The sequence below is a fragment of the Balaenoptera physalus genome (genome assembly GCF_965194825.1).
Source record: "Balaenoptera physalus genome assembly, chromosome: 8".
Classification (NCBI taxonomy): domain Eukaryota; kingdom Metazoa; phylum Chordata; class Mammalia; order Artiodactyla; family Balaenopteridae; genus Balaenoptera; species Balaenoptera physalus.
In genome coordinates, this window is record NC_138887.1 from 116,594,634 (window position 1) to 116,615,709 (window position 21,076).

A 21,076-nucleotide genomic window follows, 5' to 3' on the forward strand; every position below is an offset into this window, starting at 1 on the left:
AAAAAAAGTCAGTGATAGGCTTGTGGCTACTTTGGAGATCTGTGTAATATCAATAGGCAAAAATAATTATCATTTGTAAGTTCAGCAAATATTCATTGTGTCAAGCCAAGAGCAGGGGGTGTAGTAGAGATGGGAACAACAGTGTCACTGCTCTCAAGGGGCTTACATTCAGCAAACAGTGAACAAGTGGGGAAATAATGTAATTACAGATAGTGATGAACAGCATAATTAAATAAAACCATGTGCTCTGAGAGAGAATAACAGAAGCCTCAACTTTTGATGGGTTGTCCCAGACTTCATCTCCGAGGACATGACATTGAAGTTGAAGCCTGAAGAAAGCCAAGAACAGCCAGGGAAGGGGTGACGGACTCCAGGTAGAGATAACAACAGGAGGACAAAAGCCCTGCAACAAGTGAGAGGTTAGCAATAGAGAAATAGAGAAGTGTGTTATTCTTAATAAAAAGTGGGACAATGTGTCCAGGCAGGTTATAAAGAAAATTAACACTTAAAATGAGAGATGCAGGTGGCTTCGCTAAGTTTTGGAGTTTACTTCCTAATAGGCATCTTAATAAAATTATTCATCCAGAGCTCCAAGGCAACAGTAACCAAAGAGTGTATCTGAATGTTATATAATTTGTTACATTCATTACAATCAAACTGAAATCAGTTGCCTTGCTGGAAAAAAAGTGACTAATTGACACGATGTGAAGGTCTTTGAAGAATCTCATTTAATATCAGCAGGTTAATCAGCAGGCTAATAAAACAAGTTTTAGTTAAATACTTACAAGGAAACATTGCTCCTGTGCTTTTGTGTTCAATTCTTTTGTTGTAGGGGGAAAAAAAAACATAAGGGCCAATTTTAGAGCTTTCACTGTTTAAATAAGTATCCCTTTTACCCACTTGAAAAATATGACACTTGTTATGGAATTTTTGTCATCTCACTGCTCTTCTGTGAGATTGGAGGACTTTGAATTTGTGCCACTTTTATTAACTGCTGTGCCATCGAGAAAGGCTTTAGCATCTTAGTTCCCTGGGAAAAGGGCCTGGTAACGGATGGATAATGAATGACTGAGGGTTTGGTGTCCTGTGAACCAGAAAAGGGTTCTACCTCCGCTGAATGGCAGGTGTGATTCATGACCTCAGGTTGCTTGTTACATAAGCAGTGTCTTACTCTGCTGTTAAAGGATGCCCACATTTTGCTTTTTCTTTTTTTTTTTTGCTGTTGGTGAAGATGATTTTATTTATTAATTATTTTTTTATTCTTATTAGTCATCCATTTTATACACATCAGTGTATACATGTCATTCCCAATCTCCCAAATCATCCCGCCGCCACCAACACCCCCCGCCACTTTCCCCTCTTGGTGTCCATACGTTTGTTCTCTACATCTGTGTCTCAATTTCTGCCCTGCAAACCAGTTCATCTGTACCGTTTTTCTAAGTTCCACATATATGTGTTAATATACGATATTTGTTTTTCTCTTTCTGACTTACTTCCCTCTGTATGACATTCTCTAGATCCATCCACGTCTCTACAGATGACCCAGTTTCCTTCCTTTTTATGGCTGAGTAACATTCCATTGTATATATGTACCACTTCTTCTTTATCCATTCGTCTGTCGATGGAAATTTAGGCTGCTTCCATGACCTAGCTATTGTAAATAGTGCTGCAGTGAACATTGGGGTGCATGTGTCTTTTTGAATTATGGTTTTCTCTGGGTATATGCCCACTAGTGGGATTGCTGGGTCATATGGTAATTCTATTTTTAGTGTTTTAAGGAAGCTCCATACTGTTCTCCATAGTGGCTGTATCAATTTACATTACCACCAACAGTGCAAGAGGGTTCCCTTTTCTCCACACCCTCTCCAGCATTTGTTGTTTGTAGATTTTCTGATGATGCCCATTGTGACTGGTGTGAGGTGATACCTCATTGTAGTTTTGATTGCATTTCTCTAATAATTAGTGATGTTGAGCAGCTTTTCATGTGCTTCTTGGCCATCTGTATGTCTTCTTTGGAGAAATGTCTGTTTAGGTCTTCTGCCCATTTTTGGATTGGGTTGTTAGTTTTTATAATATTGAGCTGCATGAGCTGTTTATATATTTTGGAGATTAATTGTTTGTCTGTTGATTCGTTTGCAAATATTTTCTTCCATGCTGAGGGGTGTCTTTTCGTCTTGTTTATGGTTTCCTTTTCTGTGCAAAAGCTTTTAAGTTTCATTAGATCCCATTTGTTTATTTTTATTTCCATTACTCTAGGAGGTGGATCAAAAAAGATCTTGCTGTGATTTATGTCAAAGAGTGTTCTGCCTATGTTTTCCTCTAAGAGTTTTATAGTGTCTGGTCTTACATTTAGGTCTCTAACCCATTTTGAGTTTATTTTTGTGTATGGTGTTAGGGCATGTTCTAATTTCATTCTTTCACATGTAGCTGTCCTGGTTTCCCAGCACCACTTATTGAAGAGGCTGTCTTTTCTCCATTGTATACCCTTGCCTCCTTTGTCATAGATGAGTTGACCATATGTGCGTGGGTTTATCTCTGGGCTTTCTATCCTGTTCCATTGAGCTATATTTCTGTTTTTGTGCCAGTACCATATTGTCTTGATTACTGTAGCTTTGTAGTATAGTCTGAAGTCAGGGAGTCTGCTTCCTCCAGCTCTGCTTTTTTCCCTCAAGACTGCTTTGGCTATTCAGGGTCTTTTGTGTCTCCATACAGATTTTAAGATTTTTTGTTCTAGTTCTGTAAAAAATGCCATTGGTAATTTGATAAGGATTGCATTGAATCTGTAGATTGCTTTGGGTAGTATAGTCATTTTCACAATATTGATTCTTCCAATCCAAAAACATGGTATATCTCTCCATCTGTTGGTATCATCTTTAATTTCTTTCATCAGTGTCTTATAGTTTTCTGCATACAGGTCTTTTCTCTCCTTTGCTAGGTTTATTCCTAGGTATTTTATTCTTTTTGTTGCAATGGTAAATGGGAGTGTTTCCTTAATTTCTCTTTCAGATTTTTCATCATTTGTATATAGGAATGCAAGAGATTTCTGTGCATTAATTTTGTACCCTGCAACTTTACCAAATTCATTGATTAACTCTAGTAGTTTTCTGGTGGCACCTTTAGGATTCTCTATGTATAGTATCATGTCATCTGCAAACAGTGACAGTTTTACTTCTTCTTTTCCAATTTGTATTCCTTTTCTTTTTCTTTTCTGATTGCTATCCATGGCTAAGACTTCCAAAACTATGTTGAATAATAGTGGTGAGAGTGGACATCCTTGTCTTCTTCCTGATCTTAGAGGAAATGCTTTCAGTTTTGCACCATTGAGAATGATGTTAGCTGTGGGTTTGTCATATATTTTATTAGGTTGAGGTAAGTTCCCTCTATGCCTTCTTTCCAGAGGGTTTTTATCATAAATGGGTGTTGAATTTTATCAAAAGCTTTTTCTGCATCTATTGAGATGATCATATGGTTTTTCTCCTTCATTCTGTGAATATGGTGTATCACATTGATTGATTTGCGTATATTGAAGAATCCTTGCATCCCTGGGATAAATCCCACTTGATCATGGTGTATGATCCTTTTAATGTGTTGTTGGATTCTGTTTGCTAGTATTTTGTGGAGGATTTTTGCATCTATATTCATCAATGATATTGGTCTCTAATTTTCTTTTTTTGTAGTATCTTTGTCTGGTTTTGGGATCAGGGTGATGGTGGCCTCATAGAATGAGTTTGGGAGTGTTCCTTCCTCTGCAAATTTTTGGAAGAGTTTGAGAAGGATGGGTGTTAGCTCTTCTCTAAATGTTTGATAGAATTCACCTGTGAAGCCATCTGATCCTGGACTTTTGTTTGTTGGAAGATTTTTAATCACAGTTTCAATTTCATTACTTGTGATTGGTCTGTTCATATTTTCTATTTCTTCCTGGTTCAGTCTTGGAAGGTTGTAGCTTTCTAAGAGTTTGTCCATTTCTTCCAGGTTGTCCATTTTATTGGCATGGAGTTGCTTGTAGTAGTCTCTTAGGATGCTTTGTATTTCTGCAGTGTCTGTTGTAACTTCTCCTTTTTCATTTCTAATTTTATTGATTTGAGTCCTCTCCCTCTTTTTCTTGATGAGTCTGTCTAGTGGTTTATCAATTTATCTTCTCAAAGAACCAGCTTTTAGTTTTATTGATCTTTGCTATCGTTTCCTTCATTTCTTTTTCATTTATTTCTGCTCTGATCTTTATGATTTCTTTCCTTCTGCTAACTTTGGGTTTTGTTTGTTCTTCTTTCTCTAGTTCCTTTAGGTGTAAAGTTAGATTGTTTATATGAGGTTTGTTTATTTGTTTATTTGTTTCAAATTTGTTTGTTTCTTGATGTAGGCTTGAATAGCTATAAACTTCCCTCTTAGAACTGCTCTTGCTGCCTCCCATAGGTTTTGGGTCGTCGTGTTTTCATTGTCATTTGTCTCTAGGTATTTTTTGATTTCCTCTTTGATTTCTTCAGTGATCTCTTGGTTATTTAGTAACGTATTGTTTAGCCTCCATGTGTTTGTCTTTTTTACATTTTTTTCCCCATAATTGATTTGTAATCTCATAGCATTGTGGTCAGAAAAGATGCTTGATATGATTTCAATTTTCTTAAATTTACTGAGGCTTGATTTGTGACCCAAGATGTGATCTATCCTAGAGAATGTTCCGTGCGCACTTGAGAAGAAAGTGTAATCTGCTGGTTTTGGATGGAATGCCCTATAAATATCAATTAAATCTATCTGGTCTAATGTGTAATTTAAAGCTTGTGTTTCCTTATTAATTTTCTGTTTGGATGATCTGTCGATTGGTGTAAGTGAGGTGTTAAAGTCCCCCACTATTATTGTGTTACTGTTGATTTCCTCTTTTATAGCTCTTAGCAGTTGCCTTATGTATTGAGGTGCTCCTATGTTGGGTGCATATACATTTATAATTGTTATATCTTCTTCTTGGATTGATCCCTTGATCATTATGTAGTGTCCTTCCTTGTCTCTTGTAACATTCTTTATTTTAAAGTCTGTTTTATCTGATATGAGTGTAGCTACTCCAGCTTTCTTTTGATTTCCATTTACATGGAATATCTTTTTCCATCCCCTCACGTTCATTCTGTATGTGTCCCTAGGTCTGAAGTGGGTCTATTGTAGACAGCATATATATGGATCTTGTTTTTGTATCCATTCAGCAAGCCTGTGTCTTTTGGTCAGAGCATTTAATCCATTCATGTTTAAGGTAATTATCGAGATGTATGTTCCTATGACCATTTTCTTAATTGTTTCAGCTTTGTTTTTGTAGGTCCTTTTCTTTTGTGTTTCCCACTTAGAGAAGGTCCTTTGGCATTTGTTGTAGAGCTGGTTTAGTGGTGCTGAATTCTTTTAGCTTTTGCTTGTCTGTAAAGCGTTTGATTTCTCCATTGAATCTGCATGAGATCCTTGCCGGGTAGAGTAATCTTGGTTGTAGGTTCTTCCCTTTCATCACTTTAAGTGTGTCATGCCACTCCCTTCTGGCTTGTAGAGTTTCTGCTGAGAAATCAGCTGTTAACCTTATGGGAGTTCCCTTGTATGTTGTTTGTTGTTCTTCCCTTGCTGCATTCAGTAATTTTTCTTTGTCTTTAATTTTTGCCAATTTGATTACTATGTGTCTCGACGTGTTTCTCCTTGGGTTTATCCTGTATGGGAATCTCTGCACTTCCTGGACTTGGGTGCCTATTTTCTTTCCCATGTTAGGGAAGTTTTCGACTATAATCTCTTCAAATATTTTCTCGGGTCCTTTCTCTCTCTCTTCTCCTTCTGGGACCCCTATAATGCAAATGTTGTTGCATTTAATGTTGTCCCAGCAATCTCTTAGGCTGTCTTCATTTCTTTTCATTCTTTTTTCTTTATTGTGTTCCACAGCAGTGAATTCCACCATTCTGACTTCCAGGTCACTTATCCATTGTTCTGCCTCAGTTATTCTGCTGTTGATTCCTTCTAGTGTAGTTTTCGTTTCAGTTATGTATTGTTCATCTCTGTTTGTTTGTTCTTTAATTCATCTAGATCTTTGTTAAACATTTCTTGCATCTTCTTGATCTTTGCCTCCATTCTTTTTCCAAGGTCCTGGATCATCTTCACTATCATTATTCTGAATTCTTTTTCTGGAAGGTTGCCTATCTCCAGTTCATTTAGTTGTTTTTCTGGGGTTTTATCTTGTTCCTTCATCTGGTACATAGCCCTCAGCCTTTTCATGTTGTCTATCTTTCTGTGAATGTGGTTTTTGTTCCCCAGGCTGCAGGATTGTAGTTCTTCTTGCTTCTGCTGTCTGCCCTCTGGTGGATGAGTCTATCTAAGAGGCTTGTGCAAGTTTCTTGATGGGAGGGACTGGTGGTGGGTAGAGCTGACTGTTGCTCTGGTGGGCAGAGCTCAGTAAAACTTTAATCTGCTTGACTGCTGATGGGTAAGGCTGGATTCCCTCCCTGTTGGTTGTTTGGCCTGAGGCAACCCAACACTGGAGCCTACCCGGGCTCTTTGGTGGGGCTAATGGCAGACTCTGGGAGGCTCACACCAAGGAGTACTTCCCAGAACTTCTGCTGCCAGTGTCCTTGTCCTCATGGTGAGACAGAGCCACCCCCCACCTTTGCAGGAGACCCTCCAACACTAGCAGGTAGGTCTGGTTCAGTCTCCCCTGGGGTCACTGCTCCTTCCCCTGGGTCCTGATGGGCACACTACTTTGTGTATGCCCTCCAAGAGTGGAGTCTCTGTTTCCCCCAGTCCTGTCGAAGTCCTGCAATCAAATCCCACTAGCCTTCAAAGTCTGATTCTCTAGGAATTCCTCCTCCCATTGCCGGACCTCCAGGTTGGGAACCTGACGTGGGGCTCAGAACCTTCACTCCAGTGGGTGGACTTCTGTGGTATAAGTGTTCTCCAGTCTGTGAGTCACCCACCCAGCAGTTATGGGATTTGATTTTATTGTGATTGCGCCCTTCCTACCGTCTCATTGTGGCTTCTCCTTTGTCTTTGGATGTGGGGTATCTTTTCTGGTGAATTCCAGTGTCTTCCTGTCGATGATTGTTCAGCAGTTAGTTGTGATTCTGGTGTTCTTGCAAAAGGGAGTGAGAGCACGTCGTACTCCACCATCTTCGAAGATCACATTTTTCAGATAGTAACAAATTACTGTCTTGAGAGTAGTATGACAGGGTTAAAGGTCAAGGCTAATTATTTTAATGTCATCAGTTTTTATTTTATTTTTTAACTTGTAGTAGAGAAGATGGGATTAGTTCAAAACTCCTTGGCATTAAGGCTTCTCCTTCCCTCTTGTCCTTTCCATGACGCCCCCAGTAGCATCTTCATCAGAGTGGGTTGGAGATAAGGAAGCCGGCCTGAGGTCTTCTCCAAGGAAGTGTTTATGTGGGGTTGATTCAGACTCCTGCATGCTGGGAAGATGCAGTAAGAATCATTATAGCGATTGTATTTGGTTGGCCAAAATGTTCGCTCGGGTTTTTAACGGCAAAGCCCAAATGAACTTTTTGTCCAACCCAATAGTTATTGATTGACATTGGCCCAGTCGTCACAGCTTTCATCTTTTTCTCTTTGCAACCCCCCTGTCTTGTAGAATCTGCACTTGCTCCCTGATCACCCCTTGGCTGGTCTCTCTCCCCTCATACTCGTGGGGCTTCCCTGTTTTGATTATTCACATTTGCTTCCTTACATCCTCATTACCTTGACCTCTTGAAGTTTGATTACTTGAAACGTGAAACTGCCCTTCAGTTTCATCAGTGACCCCCTAAGCCTCAAATCCACTGATGTTGATCAAGCTTGGTTGATCAAGTGAGCACATGAAACAGTTGCAACGCGATATGATGAATGCAGTAACTCAGGTCTGTATAGACTGTGGCTTAACACAAAGACAGGAGTAATATAAGTTGCCTTTGGGAATGAGAATGAGAGCAGACTTCAGAGAAGTAACCTTTCTTCAGACTACATTGCCTTGATTATCTTTCCTCTTTGCAGCTGCCTCTTTTTTTTAGGTCTTTCTTCTTCTCCTCTGTTGTGGGCATACCTTGAGGCAAGCACTCAGCTGGCCCCTGATCCCATTCCAAGTACTATGTCCCCTCTCAGTTTCTGTCATTACTGTGGATGACTCACAGATTCACAGCTTTGGCTCTGATCTCTCTCTTGAAGTCACTCATCTTGTCTCCTGTGTATCCTCATCTGACCATTGCTATATCAGAGGGCTTCTCCACCAGGGTACTGTTGGCATTTGCAGTGGGAGAGCTCTTGTTGTACGAGACTATCTCACACATTGCCGGACATTTAGCATCCCTGGACCCAGGGCAATAAATGCCAGTAGCACCTTACAGCTGTTTCTAAATCACACCTGAGGAGGTAGAACCAGCCCCAATTGAGACCCATTAACACCTCAAATTCACCCTATGTAAAATCAAACCGAACTTCTTTTCTGCGAACCAACACCCTCCTCTGAAACAGAAAATTCTTTTAAAACGTTCAAATTTGCTTAACCTTAAAACCAAGGAGTCACCACCAGCTGTTCCATCTGGTTCTTGAATCCCACTGATTCCCTTTTATGGTGTATTTGACCCCTGCCTCTGTAATGGGACGTGTTCATGATCCTCCAAGTCTTTATCACATCATTCCTAGAACGGTTCCTCTGTTTCTAGTCTCCTTTCCCTCATGGCACATCCCAGAGCATCACAGCGACATGCTTCTCACTTGCTTTAAAACCCACAGGAACAGACTTCTAGTACAGGATTAGACCAAATAGGTACCATGAAAGCCCTCCCCTATAAACATTTAAAATTGCATGCAAAAAATATTTTTTAAATCCTTTGAAATGTACAATTGAGCTTGAATGAAAGTGAGGAAGATCCTTAGTAGCAAAACCATAGACCGACAGCTTAATGACTGCTAAAGCCATAACTGGCCTAAAGGCTTCTCCCAGTTCCTTGCAACCTTCATTTTCAGTTTCCATGACTATGTGGGGAAGAAAGGTCATACCAAGTGATGAGTTGAATCAAATATCCCTTTATGGAAAACAGAATCCAAGAGTCTAGACTCTCAGTGAAAAAAAACCTAAAAACCCACTCTGCAAAGGAAGGTAGCATAGGAATTTTGACAGTCTGGACCTTGGATGGAGGTAAAGAGAAAAAGAAAGAAATTATCCCTCGAAGCTGTGTAACAAAAAGCCTGTTCTGATGCCTGTTTACAGGTCAATTTCACACTATTTGCACGGTTGGAAAAAAAAATTCAAGCTGAAAATATATTCTAAAGAGGTCTCAGCTTGGTAATACCCCCCAGGTATCTGATAAAAGCAAATATAAACTATCTGAGAGGTTCAACTGGACCTCAAAGAATTCCCAGAGATGCATTTCGAAGGAATATGATCTCAAAGGAAAAAATAATCAAGAAATGTGTAGTGAACCAAGATACCACAATTGTGAGTCAACAGAAATAACTAATAACATTTTCAGTCCTGCAAAGACTTAAATATTGGAATTATTGGATCAGATTTATTTTTAAGGAGAAATTGAAGAGATGATGATGGAAGACACTATCAAAAGTCATTAGTAGCATTTGCAAAAGAGCCAAATAAACATTATAGAAATCAAAATGTAATGGATAAAATTAAAAGCTTAAGAGACTTAAATAGCAGTTTCTACCCAGCTGAAGTGAGACTAGTTAAATGGAAAACAGATTCTGAAGAAGGTTCTCAGAAATCTGGGAAAGATTAGTAAGATTAGTAAAATCTTTAGTAATCTTAATTAGTAAGATTAGTAAGATTAGAAAGATTAGTAAGACAAAGAGCTGTTAAATATGAAGGAGAGATTAAAAGCAAGAAATTAGATCAATAACTTCTAATACATATCTAATTAGAGTTCTGGAAGAAGAAAAAAAAAAGGACTAAAAAAAATGAAATTTGCATTATTATAATTATTAAAGTATCATTTTCCTAAGCATTTTCTACTAATCAATAAAACTGAAAAAATCCAATAAGAATATGCAAAAAAATGAACAGATATTTTTTAAAATAAGGAAATATAAATGAAAAATTAAATGGAAAGGCCAACAATCAGGGAATTATAACTAAAACCAACAAAAGATACTATTTGTCATTCACCAGTTGTCAAAATTAACAGCTTAAGACCAGAGGTTGTCAAGGATTTGATCAACTGAAAGTTTTATATACTGCCGGTGGGATTCTACATTCATACAAGTGATCTGGGAAAACAATTTGAAGATGCACAAACCATATGACCTAAAAATTCCACTATAGGGATATGCTCAAAAGACTCTTACACATTGTCACAGAGCATGTTGAAATAGCAAAAAACTAGACACAGTCCCATGTTTATTAATATTAAAATTAGAAGTCAAAGAACAACATACCATATACCAATGATAATGGATAAACTAAGTACAAGGCTATATATTTTATCATTATTCCCTGTACTTTATATAAACTTATAATATTTGTATGTGTAAAGTGTTTTAACATCTGAAAAATTTAAGTTTGACTTTTCATTACTACAAAACTGAAGTGCAAACATCATGAAAATACCCATAACCATTTCTCCCACCACAAATTCTGCTTCTCAGCACTGCCCCCACCAGCCTAAGTGATTACCCCGTAGTTACTGAAATGCGTGGGGTGTTTCCTTCATACCTTGGCCCAGCCGTTCAGGAGATACTGAAATGCTCATATCCTCATTCGGTTGTCCGGATCCTACCCATCCATCAGAGCTGCAGTCAGATCTGTCTCTTCATGGAGGCTCTCCAGTCCGCCTTGGTCCTTGGTAATCACTCCTTCTCCAAAATCCCATAGGACCCACTGCCTGAAGTGCTCCTGTGACATTCAGTGTGTACTTTTTCATTTTACTGTGTGTGTGCCCTATCAGATATCCAGGCATAAAGCTTTCATAATTGTAAACTGCTAAACATAACTCAGTCTCCACTAACTCAGAACCTTAGAAGGGCAGGAATCAGATTTTCACTTCTACCCCCCAAATTGTCTCTCCAGCCCTAAGAAGGTGCTTATTGAGTATGTAGCATGTCATTTCAGTTGCAAAACAATATTTTGCTACTAATTTGAAAAGTTATAGCCATCTTTTAAATACAGAACAAGCTGAGGTGCTTGTTTTATATTTAAAAGATAAAATAAAAATTAATAAAATCAGGGCACAGGATATCGAGACATTCAGTATAAATAATAGGCTGAGGGAAGGCATGTTTTTTCAAGTAACTACAGTATTTAATGGAGAATAAAAATAAGGGGAGCAACCAGTACTCACACAAATCATTGTCCCTGGGATTCAGTTAATTCCTTCTTCATTTGTTCTATAAAGAGGAAAAGAAATATTTAATATAATTGGCCAGGGCTTTTCCAGTGGAAAAGACTCAAAAAGTGCTTCACTACATCCTACAAACAGCATATGGTTCCATTCGATCACTTTGATACTATTAATCACATTTGTTCCTGGGGCCATGGTACAAAGGAATTAACCAGAGTTACTGAGGAGACCACGAATGCCCATGACCTCTATAGAAACTGAAGCCAAGTTAACTTAGAGTGGGTTGGCTTATTCTGTTCTCTTAATTCTGCTCAGAATTATGAACTTCCATCTACTCTGTCATTTCAATTCCATTCAAATTAATAAAATCTAATTCATTTGAATAGGATTCAAAGTGATTTGATTCAACTCAGTCAAATTCTGCTCAGTGGAATCAGTCCTTGATTGAAATCTATTAAGTTCAATTCAATAAAATAAATTTAAATATTATGCAGTGAAATTAATTTTCAATGAATTAACATTTCAGTTCAGGTCCATTTTGATCTGAACTTCAATTCTCCATTTCTAAATTTGGTCCCTATTCAAATTAATAAAATATAGTAAAATCCGATGTAACTCTGAAAGATGTAACATGAAGCTAATCAGCTTCACTCATTTCTATTCAGCCCTAATCAAATGAGTTTAATGACATTCTATCATAGAGAGATAAAATGTTCACCTTTAATACCAAATTGAATGTTTATATTATAACTTCAAAATTATAAGTTTTCCCAATTTTACATCACTGTCTGCAGTATGAACTGCACAGGACTTTTTTGGATTAATTCTTTGTTTGGTCTTTATATTAACATAGAACAACATAACACTAGATGGCTGGGAAGCAAACGAGAATATTGTTGCCCGGTTCAGTGAAGCGATTTCACGAAAGTTATGGGTGGCTTGAGATGATGGCTTTTGTGTCTATGAAAATGCCAAGGTATATGATTTTTAGTTTTATTTTTAAAGCTCTTAATCTAAATAGTAAAATACAGCCATTTGGACTCAGGATCATGGTTATGAAATTGCAGAAAAAGTGGGGCGGGTTACAGTGACTACGTTATTCAGAGAAAAAATAATTAGGAATTTTAAATGGAGGTGTTACTGTGGTCAGCACCGTGATGACCTCCTCAGATCTTACCTAGAAAACAGGTCCTGGATTGGTGTCCCAAGGGGACCCGGGCACCAGACCTCTCACTATTCTGTGAACTAAATCCACTGTCATTTCCACAGGTCAGTGTAAGGCAGACCTGTAGGAAGATAAGGATCACTAGGGTATTAAGTGACAGCATCTCAAGATCTTCCTCTGAGATTCTTATTCTATAGATTTTATTCTGTAGTCCAGGAAATCTATATGGTTTACAAGAGCCTCAGGTGAATCTTCTTTTAGGTAAGTTGGAAACCCTTCCCTGTACTGATTTCCCACTAGAGGGAAAAAACTTGGAAGTACTCTCTCCATGACATCCCCTCCTAGCCCTCATCTGTCTCTGAGGATCCTGAGACTTGGGCTGCCTTGGTGCAGTTCCTGGAAGTGATTGCGTAGGGACCCATTTCACATGTCCAAGAAGAGAGGCTTCCTCTACTTAAGCCACAGAACTCCAGGACAAGTGGCCTGTTCCTCCTTCCGGTGCTGGGGGCAGGGGCAGCTGTCAGCATCATCTTTAGGGCTCTGCAACCCTTGGACTGCGCACATCTCTTACTGAAGGAAAGGGGGATTCTGGCCTGCTTGATCTTTCAAATTATAACTATCAGATTATCTGGAGAGCTCTATGGTAGCTACAGCACCTCCAAATTTCCTCTCTGCTCCAGCCCAACCTGGAACCTATTATAAAGGTTCTTTTACCTTCCTTCTTCTCTAGGTCATGGAAGGTTCTCACCAGTACAAAAATGTTCTGCATCTACAGTCTAGAATTAAACATATCTTTACTTAATAAGCATATTGTCACCATGGATAATTGTAATCAGATCAGAGTGGTCAGCTGAAATTTAGTGATGAAGTGGAGGAAAAAAGATTGGATGGTGCCACGGTAAAGATGGAAGGGTACTGGGAGATTTTTCAGAGTATGAGTCTTTCTTTAGAAAGAGGATCCTGCACTGTAGGTGCCTTCAAACAGCCAGAACGGGCCAGACAGCATTCTGGGGAGTGCTGTACGGGGGCTGTCAGCAGGGGGCGCCAAGCAGAGCACTGAAAGGCAGGTTCCTGCTGCAGTTGTACCTGCTCTAGTTAGTTCCTCTGCTAAAAAGCCACCTGTGATTCTTTAACACAATTTGTAGATAAGGAGATAGTGGTAGATATAATAAGACTAGGTTTCATCAAGCTAAAAATATACTTTTAAGTTTTCATTTTGGAGACGATAAACCTTTGCAGTATTTAATGTTAGGTATTACACTTTTTAATATTCTGCAAAAGTGGATGAAATGAAACTAACTAAATGTCCCAGTGACCATACTGGGTCTTACCGTAGATGTGCCAGGATAATATTTATGTAAGCAGACTAGTAGGTTACTTTGTGTAGCCCAGAAGTTCTAAAGAACATATTTTGAAAGTCACAGGTATGTGCCACATTTTCATCAAGGAGTCCCCATGCATTTGCCCTTGTGTTTCCGAAACAGCTTGTTACTGGAGAAAATAAGAGATCTGTTGGTTTCTTTAAATTTGGAGGAACAAGTTGCTTCTTTTCTTTCTCCCTATTTCAGTTTAGTCATCCAAACCATAATAAATCCTCAAAATCCTCAGCATAATAAAATTTGGTCTTAAGTGAGTACGAAGTGCCATGATTACATTTAATTCAATCCATATTTGGCTGTTTTAATACAATATGACTTACTTTGATAATTCAGCTTCTAGTTAACCTAGAATGTGGTTTATCATTTCATAATCTCGTTGCAGTGATTACACCTACTCAGTATAGTTAACAAAAGTCTTCAAATTCTGAGGTCAGAGAAATTCTTGAACTCTTAGCACTGGATAATTAAATTGTTTCTTTTCTCACCACTCCTTATCTTGTCTTTTAAAAAGTCTTTCCATTTTTATCGCCTTTAACTTCTTTTCCCCAAGGCCAATTAATAGGTAAGTAATGATTTGTAAAGCAGAAAGTAACACTTCCTTAGCACAGCACTGAAATAAGGCAGTTCTTTGCTCAACACAGATTGAACTATTCTCTTCTCGCTGAATATAAAATATATGCCAAATTAGTAAATTATGATGATTTGATATAACTAAATTAGCCAATGCTAATAACAAAGCGTACAACTTGCTTTTCCCCTGGAATGTGTTGTTCTTATTGGCATTCTTCTGTTCCTGGCAGATGAGGAAACAGCTAAGTAAAACATTTTGTACTGCACTTAACTTACTTTCCTAGGAAGGAGAACAAAATAACATTGATTTTGCATCACCCTAACTGGGAATGTTAGTTATGTAAGACTAGAAGTGACTTGAGAAAAAGGTGGGGATGGGGGAAGAACTGGGAAATTGAGCTACCCTCACCTGGTCAGTAGTGTGTCTCCTTCTTGCACTGAACGCAAGAAACGTCACTGCAGATCACCTTCTTAGATCCCATCCTGATGTCTAACAGGAGTCCTTCCCTATAGGAACTGCCCTGAGGTCTGCCATGTGACGTTAGTTCAGAGCCTGGGTCCCATGCAGAGCTTAGGGCTTCTACTGGAACACCCACAGCCCAAACAACTTGACAATGAGTCTTCCTCTCCTGGGCTTCCTGGTACTCCTGTAGGCGTGGTTGGGAATCAGCTGGCTCTTTCTCCACATCCCCTACAGTGCGTTTCTCGGTCTCCTGCTGAGGGAGCCGCTGATGATGACCTTGCTCCCTTGACTGACATTGTCCTGATTTTTATCAAGAATATTGAGCCATACAGCTTCTCTGGTTCATGCAATCTATCATCACTCTTTATGACAAAAATATAACAGTGTTAGGTTGTTTCTACTGGCCACTGGAAGGAAGAATCGGAAATTGAGCTGAGGTTCTGAGATACATACTCTTTCATGGGCTTTTTGACATACGGGCAGAACAAGGGCATTTCCTGCCAGGCAGCCCATTGACTCCTGTTCTACGGGTGTCTGGTTCTTTCTTCCTCTCCACCAGGTGTGTTAGTATCCCCCAGTTTCCAAAAACAGTGATAGTAACTGAAATTTCTTTTGAGAGAAAGAATTTAGCATTAGGTCAGCTTGAAAAGATGCAGTGTGGTGAATAATAGATGTGATAACCAGTCTCGGTCGTTTTCTGGAAGGCCCCAGGGGCCTTTGCAAGGTAGGCACAGCACCGTCCACCTTTGTCCTCTTCCTGTAACACGGCCAGAGATGGAATCAACAGAGACCTAGTGCAGCTTACTAACCAAATGACCTGGCTCAGATTTTATAGTTTCCGTAAATGGAATATTTTAAGCCTTTTTTTTTTTTTTTTTAACTCTTGACTGCATCAAAAGGAAACAAGAATTTATTATTGGTCATGGTTCCAACATTGGAAAGCATCAGAAGTTGGATGTGTTACTCTTTACCCTGATGGAAAGAGAAGCGAGAAGCAAAATAGCTTGAATGTAGAAAGCAAACAGCCCCCTATCTGCTGGAACAGGCCCCAGAGATGCGGGAGACAAGGTTTCAGAATGGACCCTTATCTCAGAGAGCTGGCATCTTCCTGCCTTCAGAGCAGGGTGCTGAAATCTCCCTCTCTACCACTTGCCAGATCAACTCAAATGTATTTCTTAAGATTCAGGTGCCAAATGATCTTGTGAAGGGAATAATAGTGACTTTTCCAAGTCAACACAACTGGAAAATCTGGAGATTTGTATGAAGTACAATACCTGAATAACTCCTTTCTAAGTTCAGAGCATTTGCTCATTTATTACATCAAGCCTGAACCCACAGTACAGTTGCCTACCTTTAAATTGCCTATCTCTAAATAAAACAAAAACAAAAACAGAAACAAAAAGCTATTGGCATAGGTGAGAAGGCACAGCAGCAGTTTTTACACAATTCCAATATGGCCCTCACTTACTTTATTGTGTTATTTGCTTAGATGTTGTGACTGTTTACACGATAGCTCACTGAGTGCAAGACTTTTTCTTCCTTTTATTGCTAAGCACAGCACATGCACAGATACTGGGACAAGTGTACACCTAACCTCCTGGAAGGGCTGGTGAGTTATTAGGATGGAATTTTAGTCATACGCCTGGAGGCTTTAATTGTCAAGTGCAGGCTTACTGGCCGCACAGCCTCCGTGAGATTGCATTCATTCCCCAGCTTCCTGCGTGGGAGGCTGTTCTCAGGGCCTCCCCCTTCCTTTCCCTTCCCTTCCCTCCTCTGCCTACTGCTGCCTGGCATCTTCTTCCCATCCTTCACCTGAAACTCCTCTCAGCAAAATCCGTCTAGCTGTCAAATTAAAAGAAAAAGTCCAAACCTTCATCTTAATGGACTTTGCTATGAAATCTGACAATGTCGACCACACTGCTTTTCTGGAAATTCTTTGCTTGTTTCTCCTCCACCCTCTCTGTCCATTTTCTTTCTTGACCTGCACAATGGCCAGCTCCCTCTCTTTCTGTTCTCTAAATGCTGTTGGAATCCAAAAGATTCCAGTGACGTCTCTCCTGCTACCAATCATTTACCTGATGGTTCCTAAAATGGGATTTTCAGCCCAGAGAATGCTCCTGAGATCCAGACTTCGATAGCCATTTGCCTACCTCATGTATCAGGTTCATCATCCTTTCTTCGACCTTCCCTAAATTTCTCATCTTCCTCCCTGTGATCTACCTTGGTGAAGCACATCACCATCCTCTTAGTCACCTGAGCCAGAAACCCAGGATTAATCTCCACACCATCTTCCCACCCAAATCCCAACATTCCCAAGCTGCTTCTACTTCCTAAATCTCTTTCCACTTTCTCTTCCTCTCCATTTCCACTACTCTCTTATTATTTCTCTTTTGTATTAACATAGGCGCATCACATCTGGCCTCCATGACTCTATCCCCCTGAAATCTGTCTTTCATCTCACTGTAGATCTTTTAAAATACAAATTTGATCTTGAAAATCTCCTGCTTAAAATACTTTAATGGTTTCCCATTAGTTTCAGAATGAAGTTCAACCTTCTTAAATAGGAAGAAGTAAACGCAGAAAAGCAAGACTAAACCAAGGCAAAATAACTTCTTGTTTGGACAAAGTTTGTTGTGCTATGACCCTTACCCACTGTCTATTGTGACCTACTCCTGCTACCCTCTCAAACTTTTCTCTTCAGCCCTATTGTACCATCGATGGGTACACTCCTACTTGCGTATTCCGTATAGAACTTTGCCATTCTGCTTCCTTTACGTAGGAGTCCGTATCTCTCTTTTACCTCCTTATTCACCTGGGTAACGTAACCTTCAAGACATAGCTCAAATATGTTACCTCTTCTAGGAAACCCTCCTTCCTGACCTCCTTTCCCTCACCCACTCTCCTGTGTGTTCATAATAATAACTGAACTGAACTCTCAATCTGTATCTTTTCTCTCCATTATTCTGCTGAGTTTCTTATAATGTTTGACACATAATGGAAACACAGTGGATGTTTGATGATTGGATGAGTGAATGAATGAATGGGTGAATATTAGGCCAAATAATAAAGCTAAGTGATATTGTATAAAGAGCATTGTACAATGTCTTCTGAGATACAGTGTCAAACTTCTGGTTTGGGAGCCAATCTGCTGTGTAATTGAAAGAATTGTGTAACCTTTCTGGACCTAAGTTGCTTACCTGTAAAATAAGGAGATCATACTAAGGCATAAGTCCATGTTTAGCTCTAATATTCTGTCATCTCCATGACTATCATTTCACAGAAAAATTACAACTAGCCATGAACTGAGTTCTATATTAAAGAATCAGTGCATGGCCTACACACCTTCATTGTGGATGTACCCCATCTGGGCAGCCAATTTACAGAACAGGCCCCTAAATTCCTGCAGCTTGAACGTAAACATGTCTTTCAAAGGAAGAGGTGCATACCCCAGTGGGAAAACTTGAGCTTACCAATCCCTCTGATATTTTTTTATTAAATATTCCTGTTATTGAATTGCATTGACTTCTAAGAGGGTTGAATGATGTTCAGTCTATCAGAGAGAGATGCCGCTCCTGGTTTGGGGGGAGTAAGTGTGACACGATAGTGACGGGGTCCTGGTCCTGTTTCAGTGTGCCTTTCCCCTTTCTTGCAGATGGAAGCCCTTACACCTGGTGGGTGGGCAAAGCCAACGAGAAGCACTACTACTGGGGCGGCTCCGGGCCCGGAATTCAGAAATGCGCCTGCGGCATCGAGCGCAACTGCACGGACCCCAAATACTACTGCAACTGTGACGCGGATTACAAGCAGTGGTGAGTGCGGGGCTGGCGTGCGAGCTCGCCCTCCTAGCGCGCCTGTAGGTCACACTAATTAGACGGAAGAGAAGGTGTGAAAAGTGCTGAAGTAATAAGATAATAGGTTAGAAAGGTTTAGAGCTAACCCAGTTGGCAAATGTCAGGGACGTTCTGAGAAATATAAAAGCGGAAAGAGGTCAGTGCTACAAGGGTAGGCATTTAGAATAGAAGAACACATAATTGATGTGTTCATATTTTATTCAGAGAGGGAAATAATGAGGCATGTAGTAGACAGTGATTTGCATTATAAAATGTGCTTTGTGACAATAGAGGGGGTGGCCGCGGGCAGGGAGCCCGTGTGCAGGCGTGTGAGAGCGGTCTCTGCAAACAGCCTCCTGTGGTGCGTGCTTCCACCTCCTGCAGTGTTTGCTTTGAGTAGCTGGATGAGAAAAAAAAAAAAAAGAAAAAGACAGAGGGGGACCAAGAAAGGGAAGAAATTGTGCTTTGCTCTCGGTTTCAGCAACAGTGCTTACCGGTCTACTTTTCTTTTATGCCTTGAACTGTTCATAACTCTGATACAGATCAGTTCAAGGAAGATCTATTTTGGGTTTCTTTCATCCCTCTACTGGCTTTTGTCCTGCTTCACGGTGAATGGCTGGTTCTGTGTCAGTAATAGATAAAGATAAATCAGCTGTCATTGCGTAAGAAAAAGGCCCCAGAAGTTGGAGAGGAAGAATATAAACTTGAGTGCGGTTCTTCCCAGACGCACACATCCCGCACCTGCTTCTGGTTTTCTGACACGTGGAGAGGCCGGCTGTGCTACATTCCCACCTCTGGGCGGCAGCAGAGAGCAAAGTCCTGCATTTCCTCACGTGACCAACCACAATGTACTATTGTCGCCTCTGTTTTACACTATTTGGGACAATTTACAAGACAAGGTCATCCTACCAGTTTACTGAAAACTAATTCTGAATGTAAAGTTATATGATTGTCAGGTTGGATACTTATTTTCCAAAAGCCATTTTTCTTTTAGTAAATGAAATGAATTACCAAGGCTGAACGTTTCAGTGGCCTAGAATTTGTGTGTGTGTGTGTGTGTGTGTATAAATAGTTATCATTATTCTTTAATTGTGTTTTATCGTAAAGAGGAAATCATGATATTCACTTTTTAATTTTGTTTGAAAGGTGTATCTACACGCACGCACACACACACACACACACACACACACATTCATACCCAGTACAAAAACTAGAAGTCAGGAGAATGAAATCAGAAGGACCTGGGCTTTGAAGATAACTTTTCAGTCAGTCAGTCAGTCAGTCCTTCATTCTGTCAGTCATTTACTCAACAAATATCGATGGAGCTCTAATGTGCCAGGGAGTCTTCTAGGTACTGGGAATAAAACAGAGAATGGCAATAACAAGAACCCCTGCCCTGACTTACGTTCCTGTCGCTTCTTACTAGTTGTGGGTCCTTCAGCAAGTTCCGTGGGCTCTCTCAGATTCATTTCTCTGTTCAGCTTTGACTCACACCCCCTTTGGGAAGCAGATGTTGAGTGCAGCCTCCCTGGCCAGAAATGAGAGCACTGTCCCAGATGTTCCATTGTCCAGGGAACCCAGACTGTTCAGTTCTTTTTGTACTACCACAGAAGAGAGTCGACATATTCAGAAGGAAAAGGGAAATCTTGTGTGTGAATCCAAGTGAAATTCATTTTTGTCAGCCGTCATTCCAAGTGCTGGGGATACAGTGACAAATAGAACATGCTCTTCAACCTCAAGGTACTCAAAACCTAGTTAGGAAAAAACCACACACACAAATAGATGACATAAAACAATCAGTGCTCTGAAGAAGACACTGCAGGATATACCAAAACCAGTGCAAGAAAATTTAAAGGCCAACTGAGGGAGAGTTGGGAGGAGTTAGGAAAGTCCTTACAAGACAGGGATGCTTGAGAGAGAAGTAAGAGTTTGCCAGGCACACGCTTCCTTGCATGATTGACTTGGAGGAGAAGCTGAGTAAGGACAGCCAGTTTGGGGAACTGTCAGTGCAGTAGATCTGGAATGTGACGTGGAGTAGAAGGGAGAAAGCACAGTAAGGCTGAGCCCCTGGGCAGGATAACATTAGAGCTGCCGTTCTTTTCAGGGAGTGGTAGGAGTTTGGATTTATTGGCAGTGAGCCCCGTGGAGGAAACCTTGATAGAGACGGCAGCGGGAGGGGAGGAAAACAGTCAGCAAAGAATGTCAAGATAGTCCTTGAAAGGCATCGCTGGTGGTCCAGTGAGTAAGACTTCACGCTCCCAGTGCAGGGGCCTGGGTTCAATCCCTGGTCAGGGAACTAGATCCCGCATGCATGCCACAACTAAGAGTTCACATGCCACAAGAAGTCTGCATGCTGCAACTAAGAAGTCTGCATGCCACAACTAAAA

The 21,076-nt window shown here is 40.1% G+C and overlaps 1 protein-coding gene across 3 annotated transcripts in view; it reads left to right on the forward strand.

The window, feature by feature from the left end:
- The window catches only part of CNTNAP2 (contactin associated protein 2), a 2,064,732-nt gene that overhangs the window by 1,595,333 nt on the left and 448,323 nt on the right, over window positions 1-21,076 (forward strand). For all 3 annotated transcript variants that reach the window (XM_082473843.1, XM_082473842.1, XM_082473844.1), the window contains one exon: window positions 18,512-18,668. In XM_082473843.1, the coding sequence (XP_082329969.1) occupies window positions 18,512-18,668 (157 nt within the window). The remainder of the gene's footprint in view (window positions 1-18,511; window positions 18,669-21,076) is intronic.